The following is a 14,381-nucleotide window of genomic DNA, read 5'->3' on the forward strand; positions in this document are numbered from 1 at the left end:
GCAGCAGCTGTTCTGTAATTCCCCATGTTCCTTTCTGTTTGTAGAAATTAGCCTTTAATTGCATAACCTAACAGAAAGATTTTTTCAGTATATGTGAAAAGGCAAATATTTTTCCATTAGAAACCCTACTGAGAGATGTCACCACTCAATGAGGTGCCACCTCCCAAGCAAGCCTAAGCAGGGAGTGTCCTCTTCAAATGCTCTTATGTTTCTTCCTCGTGCAGCATCTGTCACTGTCTGCTCCAAGACTGTCAACATTTTCCAGGTTAAGCTTTTACCTTTTTGCAAAATATGATTTCATCAGCATTTATGTTTCCTGGCTGCTGCAGTGAGGTTTAATTTTCTGGCTGGGAAGATGCTGCTTTTTGGGTTGACATTTTTGATTTTTTTTTTTTTTGAATTTTATTTTCATACCACAATATGAAAAGGAAACATTAATTCTGATAAACAAATGCAAATAGTTTTATTATAACACTTCAGACTCAAAACTTATTGGAAGCACCAATCCCATTGTACGTCACAGGCAGCCATGTCCGTTTTGGGGGAATAATGACAGTTACTAAAAAGTTTCTCTAAAAACAGTGTTAAGTAGGAGCCTTGCTGACACAGCAAGTAGCTCCTAAAAGCTGCTAAAGCTACTCCTAAAAGCAGTAGCAAAAGTGATTATAATTGGGTGGAAGGATTGCTAAAGCTCTGTATTTCATCAGATTGATCAACAAGATAGCAGAGACGGGAATCTGTGTCTTTGTGAGCGCACACACGTGCATGTATGTTGGTATGCAGAAGTCTAACAGGGGTACAAAAGGTATAAACTTGGTCTTCTCCACGGGTCTGGGTTTTGATCTAGGGAATCACTCATGGTTCAGTTCTTCTTTCTCGTTTTTGTGTTCTGTCTGGTATGTGGCTAGCGTGAGGCAAGTGGAAAATGGTATGTCCACCTTTATAAATCAGATGAGACTGGCTTTTCTTTTTTAATTTTAATGCACAAACATAAAAAGTATCACCTTTTTGTCCCTCACATAGATGAAGGGGTTTCAGTCTGGCTTGGAGGGTCTTTTGCAGCTCAGTCCTAACTAGCAAAGATATGCAGCTGGATCCCCTCCTTTTGCAAGGAGGGTTTTGACTAGCTAACCTGAAGTCTATATTTATTTTACAGTAATCAGCAGTATTTCACTCTTCTACCTAGACGTAACAACATGAGGCTTTGATTGCTGAGGACAAAGTCTATATTTATTTTACAGTAATCAGCAGTATTTCACTCTTTTCTACCTAGACGTAAAGACATGAGGCTTTGGTTTCTGAGGACAGTGTAGTGTGAGGTGGTTTAAATTTGGATTTAATTTTGGATTTGTTTCAAGATCTGTGCACTGCTTAATCAGCAACTTACATGCAATTTAGGCAGATTGGACAATGGATGGCAAAAGTTTCGTCAGCTGTCCCATGCTAGACCATTTCTTTGTTCCAACAGCCTGTGGAAAGGCTCTGTAGAATTTAATAAAACATTATTATTAAATTCATATTTATTAAATTCTATAGGAGCATTCAGTCAGGAAGTTTAAGGGAATAATTAACAACAATTTTCACTATTGATCTGAGTTGGTTTTGGGCCAGCAGAGTTGAAAACTACCATATCAACGCTAATCATGCCTTACCCTCACCAGTCTAATTTCTAGTATCTTCTCATCCTTACACAAAGCCAAGGAGATCCATGACATACTGCTTGGCATTTGCAAAAAATTACCTTGTTTAGGCTCGAAATGCTGGCATTTAGCTGCAGTTCTCAATTCATTCTCATTCCAAAGCCAGTTTTTCTATCTTAACGTCGGATGCTGTTTGGAGCCACAGTGGCAGTACAGAGATCAGAAAATGGGAAAGGAAGTGTTGTCTTCAACTCTGAATGAAAAGGTTTTCCCAAATATGCTTACAAATTGTTCAATTTTTTCCAATGCTGTGTGATATCTTAGAAGCAAAAGAGTTGGGGAGAACCTGAAGTGAAAGCGTCTCTCCCTGTAGGTGGTTTGTAATAGCAAGTTTTAATCTCCAGTATTAGTAACAAAGCAAAACAAACCCCATTTGTCCATACTAAGCTGCTATGTGATTTGAGAGAGCTGCTTTTACTACTGCAACCACAGGATTATCAGTAATGCCTGGTATGAAATGCATTCATTCAGTTACTCGCTCTGGCTTGAAGCCTTGCCTGGGGTTACATTTCCAGCCCAGTTTGCCTGTCCCAGTGATATGTTATACTGTTCAACTGGCTTAACACCGTTTTGGGGAGATGTTACTAGTGTTGGTGTTCTGCATATAAAGAATAAGCTGGAATGTTACGGTTCAAAGCATATCTGCAGAAGTCTGGCATGAGGATTATCTGAGCTCCAGAAAGGTGTTTGATTAAAGCCTCTCCTGGAAGAAAGTTTTGAGACATTCAGTGTCTCAAAAATATCCATAAGGAAGCTGGGGAAATTAGAAGAAAATAACAGTTGATATTTTAAAAAACAACATAGATCCTGAAAATAAGGGGATTAAAAATAAAAGAATCTGTGCCAATTGGTAATGATAAGGTTTTATTAGTGTAGTGGTTATCACATCTGCTTTACACGCTGAAGGTCCTGGGTTCAAGCCCCAGTGGAACCAGCACCACGAAATCTTGGGAGGTTGGAGTAGATGGTCTCCAGAGAGAGATGATCTCCTTCCAACCTTACTGATTCTGTGATTTGTTAACTGACACAGTTAACTGCATTAACTTTGTATGTTCCAGCTAAAGGGAAACTGTTCTATATTCTCAAGTATGAACGCTCAAAATGGCATGTTACTGTAGCTTAGATATGGTTTGATGCAGATATTAATGAAGTTCTCATGCTTCATTTATGTGTAAGAGTTGTTTTGGCCCTTAAAATCCTTTGAGTTTCCTTGTAATTTTATTAGAAATTTTCAGAACATATCCAAACTGGACACTAAGTTTGTTTTATTGTGACTATGTCCATGACTCCACAGGACAGCAAACATCCACAGAGACAATTCCTGGTGAAAGATGACATTTGTCTTCTGATAACTGATGAGTTGGTATCTTGCTATGTGTCTTACCAAGCAAACCTAGAACTATATGTAGGAGAAGAAAGAGAACTTAGAGATGCTGTTTTGAGACAACCATGGTTTGTTGAGATACATGTGTGAGTGCTTGGATACTATACTGTCATATACATCTGTCTGGGAGAAAAACTCTAATATTGTGTGTGCTTTTGTGAACCACTTCATCAGATGCTTTGATTTCAAAAGGCAGGGTTATAGCTCTGTAAGAGGAAGTGCAGGATGATGTTAAGATTTGCAGTATCTATTGATGCATGATCCCATATGAAACCATTCTTGTTCTCTAGTCAGCATGTGTTAAGGGTTAGAACTGGCTGTTGGATGAGAACTGAGCAACAATTATCTGGAGAAGCAGTAGTAGAAATGATTCTTGAGAACGGTCAGCACTAAGGGTGAAGGGCTGAGAATAATTGCGGATGACTGATAGGGGTGAAGCTCTGGACTTTGAAAAAATAAATTGCAAGCTGTATTTGCATAGGATATTCCTCCCTCCTGTTAGAAGGGAGAAAAAAAGATTTTCAGTTTTTGTGATGCCCTTTTTTTGGTTATTCTGTTCTCAGAATATAAATCCCTGCCTTAATGATCTGGGTTTTTGAATTGTGGAGAACTTTAGTACATGATTCCTGTAGAATGTTTTAGTTTGGAAGTATGGAAACCCACCAGGAAAAGTTCTATGTCCTCAACATCATACTTAAGATAAGAGAGGTGCTAAACCCAAAAGTTTTAAGGACACTTTTGTCACTCTAGCTTTTCAAAATGTATAGCATTCTAAAAAAAATTGTGGACTTGATGCTGTAGATGCTTTCCTTTATGTTTTTTTTAGCATGCTTTCAGGCTTTTTTTTTTCTTTGTGTGTGTGTGTGTGTGTGTGTGTGTAATAATGATAATTAGAAATATATTTTTTTAAAGAAGGACTAAAACTGTCACCTGATTTTTGTCCTCCCTGGATAGGATAATGAGTGGACCACCAAAGAACTTTCTGATAAAAACATAAGAATCGATGTCACTTCCACTTCAAGATGAACCAAGACAAATAGAGTAGATTTGACTGTGGCAGTACATCACGGGTATTTTCCTCAAATAATGGCCTGCCTTTGAGTCCTGTATCTGACAATAGTGATTTCACATCCCAGAATTTGAGAATGAAGAAGAGAATGGAAGCTGTCTTTGGCTCGCTTTAATAAAAGCCTGCTTTTTCTTTGTCTAGAGCGAACACTTGTAAGGTCATAGCTCACATCTCAATTAATAATGAGCATTTGATGCACAGAAATATATTTACAGGGGGAATGATAACCTCAAGTGATAATACCTTTTTCCTCTCAATTTCTTACCTGTCATATCCTGTGGTCTATCAATAGCTGATTGGTGATTTGCTATAGCTTCTTGTAGCCATCCAAAAGAGATTTTTTAGTGCTTACCAGGAGACAGTCAAAGAACTCTGTAAGCTATTCATTATGTGTTTATGAAATGCTTCTCACCTCGGTATCTACGTGTCGCTGAAGTCCTCAAACACCTGACGTTGGCTACAGGTTTATGCATTTCATTTGGTATAGACAGTAATTCCCTCTATGGCCCCACATATATTGGTACAAAACCTAAAAAGCAAGCATGTCACCTTACAGCGAGGATGGTGAAATCAATTGTTATGGAAACATGAATCAATGGGTAAATAAATGCCAATATTTTCAAACTGGTAATGATTATAGTGCTAGTTATTAGCACCATTATTACCATTAATTCTCTACGGCCTGTCCCTTCTGCTCTTTGAAGAACCTTATGCCATCCCTGATCACATCCATGCCTAACCCAGTATCTTTTCTCTGACAGTGGCCAGTGCCAAGTATTTCAGACATTATGCTTTGCTTATCAATGGCTAGTCGCCATCAAAGTACTCAAGCCCTTCAATATCTTGAGCTTGAACGAACTCAAGTTATTCTGAGATTGCTGATGGAAAAAAAGAGGAAGGAGTTGTTCCAGCAAGTGGTCTGCAGTAATTGCAGGGGTTGAAATCTTCCTTGATTCTGAATTGTTAATATGCCAGGCATGTTCTAGGATGGCTGTTCTGACAGAGTAATTGAATTTTCTGAAGAGCCTAGAGGAGCTTTTGGTTTTATTGCTTAGCCTCCCTAATAGGCCAGCCTTAGGGGAAAATCCTAATGCACTGGTGTGACAGCAAGGAGAGCTTGGTTGAACATTTTGTGTTATATTCTGTTTTCATTTGTAGTTTGCTTTTCCTGATGCCCATCGTGTTGCCTTTCCTTTGAGGGAGAATTGCTGTTCTGATTCAAAACTAAGTGAATAGCACTGCACAGAGCACATATTCTACTGACTGGGAAAGATGATGCAGTCTAGTAATTCATTTCCTTTCCAGAGCACTTCCTTGAACAAGTGCTATAAAGGCACTAAATTAAACAATGCTGTTCCTTGATCTGCCGCAACCCTGTCACTCACTGCAATTACTGGGGCTGTGTCTCAGTCTTTTTTGTAAAAACAAATGTTATCCTGGGGACTTGGCAATTAATATGTTGATCTGAGTGAATAGCTATTTAGCATGCACCTTGAGGCACTGCAACAATATAATTGTTGAATGAGGAGCTCAGCCTGAAATTCAGAGAAAAAGAAGAACCCAGGCCTCATCCCTGAAGCTTACGTGTTGAAACAAAGTTTTCTCTGTGTTGGTTATCTCTAAGAACAACTACTATAGTTTTTCTAGGCACCTTGAAATTTTCTTGGACTCTATTCTTATAAACAACTCCTGAGTAAGGTATGAGTGTTAGTATGGGTGAAGAACCATTCTCAGTAAATGAGGATGCTCTTAAACCGTGTGAGCTGTGCCTCCCTGTGTGAATTATCATGAGGGTCCTAGAGGACAGGCTGTTGAATATGAGTCAGCAGTGCACCTTGCAGTAACGAAGGGTAACTCTGTACTCAGCTGCATTAGCGAGAGCGTAACCAGCAGGCCAAGGGAATGGCTTACTTCCTTTCTCTTGACCTTGGTGAGGCTGCCTCTGGAGTCTTGAAAACCCTCAGGGATGGAGACTATACACTCTAGGCAACCTGCTCCACTACCTCATATTGTCCTCACAGTGAAAAAGCTTTTCCTTATACTCAATCTGAATCTCTCATGCTTCAACTTAGGTTATTTATCATTCTCCCACAATACACCACTGTGAAGAGCCTAATTCCGTTTCCTCAATAACCTCCCTGCACGCATTGGCAGGCTGCTAGTAGCTTCTCCCAAAGCTGCCTCTCCTCCAGGCTGAGCAAGCCCATCTCCCCCAGCCTCTTCTCACAGGGCGAGTGCTCCAGCACCCGAACATTTTGGTGGCCCTCTGCTGAACTTGCTCCAGTTTATTGATGTCTGTCTTGTACTGTGGGACCCAAAACTAGATGCAGTATCTAGATGCAATCTACATGATGAGTCTGACTGGTTGCATTTCCTGTGTACTTGATAGCTATGCCAATGTAAATAAGTGGTATGACTAGAATAAGTTTGGAATAAGTTTGGAACATCTGAATAATGATTCCTCTAAGGATATATATATACATACATATATACATATATATATGTGTGTATATATATATATATATAAAACATGGCTGAAGACCAAATCACTCAACCTCTCTATTTCTCTCTTTCTCTCTCTCTTTCTCTCTCTTTCTCTCACTCTCTTCCCCTCCACTCCCTTTCTCTTCATATGTGAGATCGTAATAAAATCTACTTCTCTCATTGTTAGTTGTGTGTTTGTTATGCTGTACTGTTGTTAATCACCTAAATATTAACTTCTTGTCACTAATGGTGGTTCTTGTCGTGTTTCTGGCAGGTTACATATCACAAGTGTTAAAGAATTATACTGACCATGCCTGCGATGGAGAATATGTTTCCCTGAGATGTCCTCACAGAACCACCATCAGCATCCAGTCTTCCTTTTATGGCCGAATTGTACCAAGTCATCAGATGTGTCCTTCTCGCTATCCCCACTCCTATGCAACTTTAATTAAAGAAGATGTTGCCTGTTCAGTTGGCACTTCCCTTCAGGTATTGCATGTTAAACTGGATCTCTTCATTTTGGACTTCCTCTTTCCTGCAACTTGATGCTGCGGAGACCTATGATAGCACTGCTCACCTGACACAGTTTAGTGCATGATTCATCTTTGTAGTGTAGAGAGGGATGGATTAGATTTTGCAGGTGCATTTTTTAATTTTGCTACAGTTTAGGAATATGGTTGAAATAGAACTATATTGTGAGACCAAATTATGTCCAAATGTATTATGACCAAATTTGTACTATATGTTGGAAGATTCTTTTTTTAAGCTCTCCTTCCCAAAGGGTAGCGTTTTCAACATGTTCAGAAGTTGTTGTCAAGCTCTTTTTAGTTCAGATATGTTCCTTTCTTGCAGAGCTTTTACTTTAGTAACTTGAAACCTAGAGAGAATCCTTGGCTTTACTTTTTCTTATGACTCAGTTGGCTCTTAGGCCACAGTAAGTGATCATATATCACTTAAACTTGTAATATCCCAAGCATCAATAGTTAATCACCTCTGTCCATTTGTGTAGAAGATGACTACATGTATCATCCTGAGAGCTCATGTGACTTCAACAAATCAAAGGATTGTTTGGAAGGTGCATGCGTTACTCAGTGTCAAGAAGAACATCTGAAATTAAAAACATGAACTGACTGATGCTGTTGAGATGAATGGTGTCTGCTCCCAGACACAAAACTAAGTGCATGTCTTTCCAAGTGCAGGATTTGGGACTCTGAAAACTTTTGGGCAAAGACCTCAACTTTTCTTAAGTACTCAGTGTGTTTATGGCTATGAATCAGTAATAACTCATAAAAACACTTGTAGCAGAACTAGGGTAATGAAACTACAGGGCTAGTGAAAAAAATTCTTTTATAATTTGACTGAAGGCTAGCATTTTCAACATCACTTCTAACTCTTGCGTTCAGGACTTTAGAGGAATTTACAGCATTTTTTTTTAATTGATATGAGTGCTTTGGCTTCAAAACATCAGTGGTAAATTCTCAAGAAATTGCACAGAACTGATATTGTGTGTACCCTTAAGATGGCAGATTTGCAGTTGTCCTCATAACACTTCCATTGCACATCAAATGACTGAGTTATAGTATGGGAAGACATGGTCCTTATCAGTGGGAGGTTTTCCCTGATGTGATAATGAAATCTCATCATACAACAGACAAGAGGCAGCTGTGCTGTTTAGGAGGGGAAAATACAGACTGAGGACTTTGGTGGAGGCTAGCCTTCCTTTCTTTTATTTACTGCCAAATTTACTTGAAACATTTAATTAGCTGGCATGATTGATACCTATGTGCATAGCCTCATCCCTTGCAGGTGAGTGGCCTGCTTAAGGCATCTGGAACAGCTTGAGAACAGGGAAGATGTAATCTTTGGCTTTTCTTGCCATGGTTTTATATACAGGAGGAATTTAAAAGAAATCCTTACCTGCTTAGCTTAGCTCCTTTTGTCCTCAGAGCTAGCTGTTATTCCTTAGGTTTGCAGCCAGCACTTGCAATGCTTCTCATTACAGCTCTCCTATATGAATGGTGTACTTTATAGGCAGTCTTGCACAGATGTCTTGTACAATAAATTTTCTACGTGACTGAGACCAGAACACTCCTATTTGTGAGTTTTGTGGGTGCAGAGCTTCTAAGGAGATTGGTGACATTCTCTACTCCGCTACAAATTTCTTATGGGACCTCAGGCAAATTCCTGAGTCTCTCTGGGGGAGATCCACAATACCTCCTCTTTGGTGCCCCTAAATCTGGATTTGATATCTCAGTGTGCAGTGCCTGGCCACAGTAGGGTGAATCTGAATGCCGGAGTTGGATCTCTTGGCTCCTCTCTTAATCCTGGAGGGGATGAGGCCTCTCTGCAGGGTAAGCCAAGAACTCCACAAGCTCAATGGCAAGCTGCCTGGAGCTAGCTGGTAGGAAATGAGTGCATGTAGGAAAATTGGAAAGCTGTAGACAGGAAAATTGTGTGTACTTTTGTGGTTTTTAGAGTCAGTTCTATGACTACTATAGACAGGACCATTGTGTGCATGTTCTGATTGGCAGTAATTTAAAAAGTCAGCTAAACCAAACCCTTCACAATTAAGTATTTAAAATCACCACACCTGATCAAGCCCAGACTGCGGAAATTTATTGCTTCTCTAGAGAGTGGCATGGAGGGAGTGTACGTGGCAGTTATTAATACTGTTCCCTGCAGACACTACCTGTGAGTAACAGTTAATTCCTGTTTAAAGGCTCTCTCCTCTGTAAATGTCCAGTCTGGACATTGTTTCTGTGTTAAATGGAGAAAAGCAAAGGTTGTTTACAGTGAGACAACCACTATTCACTACTAACTACTACCCAGAGAGGTTGTGGAGTCTCCTTCTCTGGAGATATTCAAGACCCACCTGGATGCAACCCTGTCTAACATGCTCTAGGTGACCCTGCTGAGCAGGGAGGTTGGACTAGATGATCTCCAGAGGTCCCTTCTGACTATGATTCTATGATTCTATGATTCTAATCCAGCCTTAGCTGGTCACATGCCATGATCCCTTACTTTATTTGCTTGTTTTTGTCTGGAATGAGATGCAAACCACTTGGGAGACTGTGTCTGAGCCATTAAGGCAGTGACCCCAAACTGCACATTTCTGTTATTTTAACACCACAGTATTAGATTCAGTGGAAGATTTTCAAATGCACAAGCATTTGGACTGAGATTTCAGTTTTAATGTGGTTACTCTCTCATTAGCTTTTGGATCAAGTTAGATGTATATGGAGAGATCAGAAGAACAAACTAAAGTTGTGCTGAAAGGCAGGTGTTATTTGCTTTTTCAACAGTGCCATCTCCATTCCACCTTCTTTAGCAGGGGACCTAGAGTTGGCACAAGTCACATGAGATACATTACGGTGCCCACTGAAGGAAAGATAAATTTGTGCTGTTGTCCTGAAGAGATATTTCAAGGATGATAGCTAATATTAGGAACTAATTTGGGACAGTAATGCTGTAAATAGAGTCTGATATTGTCTCTTCTACAATTCCCTTGTAGAGTCCTGCAGAGAGTATTCCTGATCAGGAGGTAAGGGAGCAGTATCCTTGTGCCAGCTAGTAGGCTTGGATGGGTGACACAAAAGAAGAATATCTGTAGATCTGCCTTTGGGTCTCTTTCACCAGAGCCACTTGCAGTGTAAACTGCCCCATCTTGGCGGTGGAGCTCTGTGAAGAGGAGCTGTCACCCTTTTATGGTGCATGGGCTATCCCTTTTCTTGCTTACAGGTCAGGAACAGCAGCTGCCAGGAACAAAGTCTATTTATCTTTCAAATATTCAAAGAAATAAATCTTTGAATATTAAGGGTCTTTTAGCTGTGAGCCCACTTTTGGGCCAGAGCCAGACCATGCAGAGATGTTAGCTTGAGTCCTGAAGGTGCAGAGCTGCTTTATCATGATCTTATACCTAAGCTGCGATCTTTGTACGGTGCTAGAGTCCCTGCAATGACCTGTGGCTCGCACATATCTTGATTCTTTTGGAGCAATTATACAGGTGCAGTTGGTCTGGACAGGCAACGTAATAACTTCTGGAGCTTGATGTTTTTTGTAGATCTGTGCATTGTGCTTTTACAGTGGAGTTTTTCTCCTGCTCTGTAATTGCATCTTACCCAGATGGAGTTGGTCACTCCACCTCCATCTGGCCCACTTTTGATCTGCAGACTGTTTGATTTTAGAGCGTGGGGAGGAAGCTACGTGACACTGTTGCATTACTGCTAGGGAGGACATGGGGACATCTGCAGGGACCTTTTACTCCCAGGAAATCTGCTACAAATCATCTTCATCTGCTCTAGCCTTTCCCTTATGCTGCGGTTCTCTCACCTGTCACGTTACCATAGACATTTAGACCTTCTGGCTATGGGGACATCTGATGAGGTCTCAGCCCCGGGGAAATAAGGAAGCTGATAAATGGTATACAACAACAGTGTATGTTTGTTCAGCTGAACACATAAATGTTGAGGTAGAAGACAAAGGAGAAGTAGGAGTGTTAGTGTTGCCCATTGCCTAATGATAAGAGCCTAATGATAATTGACTGGTGATAAGTGAATCTCTTTAGTAGGAAACCTAGTCACTGCTGGCTAGACTCATAATTCACAGTTTACACCTTCAAAAATGTGTGTAGGGCATGTAGGAGGCTGCTCAACTGAAGAAGAGATTTGGAGTGATGTGTTTATTAAGGGTTCTGCAGGCTTATTCCTGGATTGGGTTTCTGATGTCACTTGTTTTCAGCAATAACTGCCGTAAGGACTGTATGGAAAAATGTTTAATGGTTAGTCTATAATTAGAGCTTTTTACCAGAAAACTAGATTATGCTTTGCAGCAGATTATCTGAAATATTCTCATTTTTGTAAATTGATAGAAAAGTAGAATCAAAGCTTACTTAGAAAGAAAACAAAAAACCCTGGAGAGGGATTTATCTGTTGTGTTTCTGCTGCCAGATGTTTATCAGAGAAATCATAGGCTAACTTCTGCTTTCAGAGATGTGTCCACTGAAATCATAGGAAATTGCACCTTGGAGAGCAATGTTTCCCAAGAGGAAATATTATTTTTCCTTAGAAGGTGCCATGGAGCTGAGTCATGCATCTCATTAGAAAGACCTGCCAGGCCGGGCAGGGAGGGAAGGCAGGATCTGTTGCCTGAGTGTCTTTCAGCACTCTCCACTCTCCGGGGCAACCAGCCCTTGGTGGCAAGAATCACTCATGCTGCTGATGTGGTAATTCCTTTTGTCCTTTAAGCAAGATACATGACACCTTTGCTGCCACCATCTCCTGCTGTCACTCTCACAGCATGTGATGCAGCTGTACAAAAGGCAGCAGATTCCTTGCATACTAACCATGGGATTCCCCAGCCCCTTTCTCCTCCTTTTTATTTATGTCCACCAGAAAGATTTCCATGATAGAAAGCAAAGAGGAGCTGACCTCTCCACTGATGGGAAGATCAGACAAGCCTTCCACTGGCCGCATCCCTTTCAAAGTGTGAGGCAGCTGATGATCCCAAAATGATGAGGCTGGAAGGTGTGTGTGTGTTATTAAGGATGGTGTTATGTTCCCCAAACATTCTGGATGAACAATGTGGGAGCGTGAAATGGAGAGTAAAAGATAGTGATTCAACTACTCTAGCTTTCCTGGTAGGTCAAGGGCAGTAGCTACTGGCCATGCCCAGTCCCAGAAGGGTATTGTACAGTCCCAGAAAGGGTCCTGTACAACGTAAAACAAGATGATGGTCAAAGGAAGAGAGAAGGGAAAAGGAAGAATAATTTGCAGTAGACCACATAGTGATGCGTACAGCTGGGAGGAGAACCCAGGACCCCAAAGTCCCTGTCCTGTTACATTGAACATTTGGAGGTTTCTGTGGCTTAGAGACAGCTTGAGCAGGGAAGGCTTCAGTCACAGAAATGCCAGTATATTAAGGAGTTGTTTGGACAATTCTTAATCACACTGTACTAAAATTACTCTGCAGAGACTGGTGAGCAGTGAAGTTAGGGTCCAGAAGAGGTTACTGTAGTGCCCTTAAAAATCGCAGAAATGGTGCAGCTTTATGCATGAATCTTGAACAAGCTGACAAACTAATTATCTGCGAGTAGAAGAACTGATGCAGAGTTCACAGATAATCTCTAAATTGCCGTATCTTTGAAATCTTTGGCTTGACTGAAATGGCTTGTGAGCGGAGTGTGATTATGTGCTGCGGAAGGAGAGACACTGGAGGCAGAGGTGGCCGGCGCAGCCTGTCTTCCCGACGCGGCAGGGCTACTTTCCGGGGTGTAAGCCTGCTAATGCTTTGTTTACTCTAGATTTAAACTTTCCAAGTCATGGGGCTTCCGTCTTTGCCACCGAGACCCTACTTGACAGTATAATGGCTTGCTCTCAATGATCTTTTTTTATTTTTTTTTTCTCCAGTCTGTGTTTTCAGCTTTCCCTTTCTTTAATCCCATGACTTTTGGTTATGCTTCCTTTTGTATGTCTTCAGCTAATACCTCCTCTCCCTTTGAAGCAGACCTTGCATACAGATTAAGTTACCTGCTATTAAGAAATGTAGGTAGTAGTTAATTAGTTGATATTTGTAAAGCACTTTTTTATCGGGTCCTGTCTGCTGAGCGTATCCCTGTTTGTGTTTCATTGTGAATCGCTGTCTCTGGGCTCTCCAAAGGCTCTGCCAGGGGAGCTCAGGAGAATCTTGCTGCAGGGTTTTAACGTCCCAGCCCCGCTGCTGAGAGCCCAGCTCCTCTCTTGGAGTTCACTACTCCCATAGCAGAGCTGGTGGAAGGGAATTTGTGCCCAATCTTCAACTGTTCACTTCACAGTCTGGTGTGTCAGTGTAAGCCACCAAAGTTGTGGACGCATGTTCCCTTCAGCTAACTCTGCTGTAAGTGTGGCGAGGTCCGTGAGAGAGCGATAAAGAGATAGTGGGCAGAGTACCAAAAGCTGCCTCATCTCAGCGGTCAGGATTCGGGGCCTTTGATCTCCTTTCCATTTGATGAACAGATTGAATGTGGTAATTTGGGCAAAGCTGAATTACTTTGTAGTGGAGCAGGGTGGGAGAGCTGCTTGATCAAGCTATAGACAAGTAACCTGGATCTCATCAGCATGAATTTCACTTCCACGTGTATTCTTTCCTTCCCTGTTGCTAAATGTGGTTTGTTTTCTTTCTCCACCTGCTCCTAGAAAAATCCTGTCACTCCATGGACTTCAGTAATTTGCACTAATGAATGGGAAGGTTTATGTGATCTTTATAAAGATTATGAAAAGAACCTGTAAATAAGTTTGCAACTTAAAGCATTAAGTTTTCACTGTGTTTAAAAATAATACAAATATTCAGCAGTGTATAAAACAGTATCAAATTCAAATAAAACATGACATGAAGCCACTGCAAATGCTTTGTGCTGTGTAGCTCTGCAAGGAGAATTAATTATTTATTCTCATTGCAAAATTCCTGGAGATGCATCAGTGTAAGTGTTGTTGTAACTCACCATAGTGATTACACCTGGACTGGATTTGAGCTAAAAGCTCTTAATCTTTGTTTGTAAAATTATTGGTACCTTCTTGTGTAAAATTCATAGTAAAAATCTCTGCCCGTCGTCGTTTGACTGCACACGTCTCTGATCTAGCCATGCAGCTTGCTCTCTGAAGTATTCTATGCAGCAACATACAATTTGGACCATCATTTTGTGGGGTTCCTCTCTGTAATTTCATGCCTGACTGATGTGCCCTGGAGCCATCTTTATGTTCCTTTTCATGAT

The 14,381-nt window shown here is 40.8% G+C and overlaps 1 protein-coding gene and 1 non-coding gene across 3 annotated transcripts in view; both read left to right on the top strand.

Annotated features, from left to right (window-relative positions):
• The window catches only part of EVA1A (eva-1 homolog A, regulator of programmed cell death), a 215,849-nt gene that overhangs the window by 53,722 nt on the left and 147,746 nt on the right, over nt 1–14,381 (top strand). For both annotated transcript variants that reach the window (XM_062573205.1, XM_062573206.1), the window contains exon 2: nt 6,912–7,126. In XM_062573205.1, coding sequence (XP_062429189.1) covers nt 6,912–7,126 — 215 coding nt within the window. The remainder of the gene's footprint in view (nt 1–6,911; nt 7,127–14,381) is intronic.
• TRNAV-UAC (transfer RNA valine (anticodon UAC)) lies at nt 2,561–2,634 on the top strand. The gene has a single exon. It is a non-coding gene; the product is annotated as a tRNA-Val (tRNA).

The sequence above is a fragment of the Rhea pennata genome, chromosome 3 (assembly GCF_028389875.1).
Source record: "Rhea pennata isolate bPtePen1 chromosome 3, bPtePen1.pri, whole genome shotgun sequence".
NCBI classification, from domain to species: domain Eukaryota; kingdom Metazoa; phylum Chordata; class Aves; order Rheiformes; family Rheidae; genus Rhea; species Rhea pennata.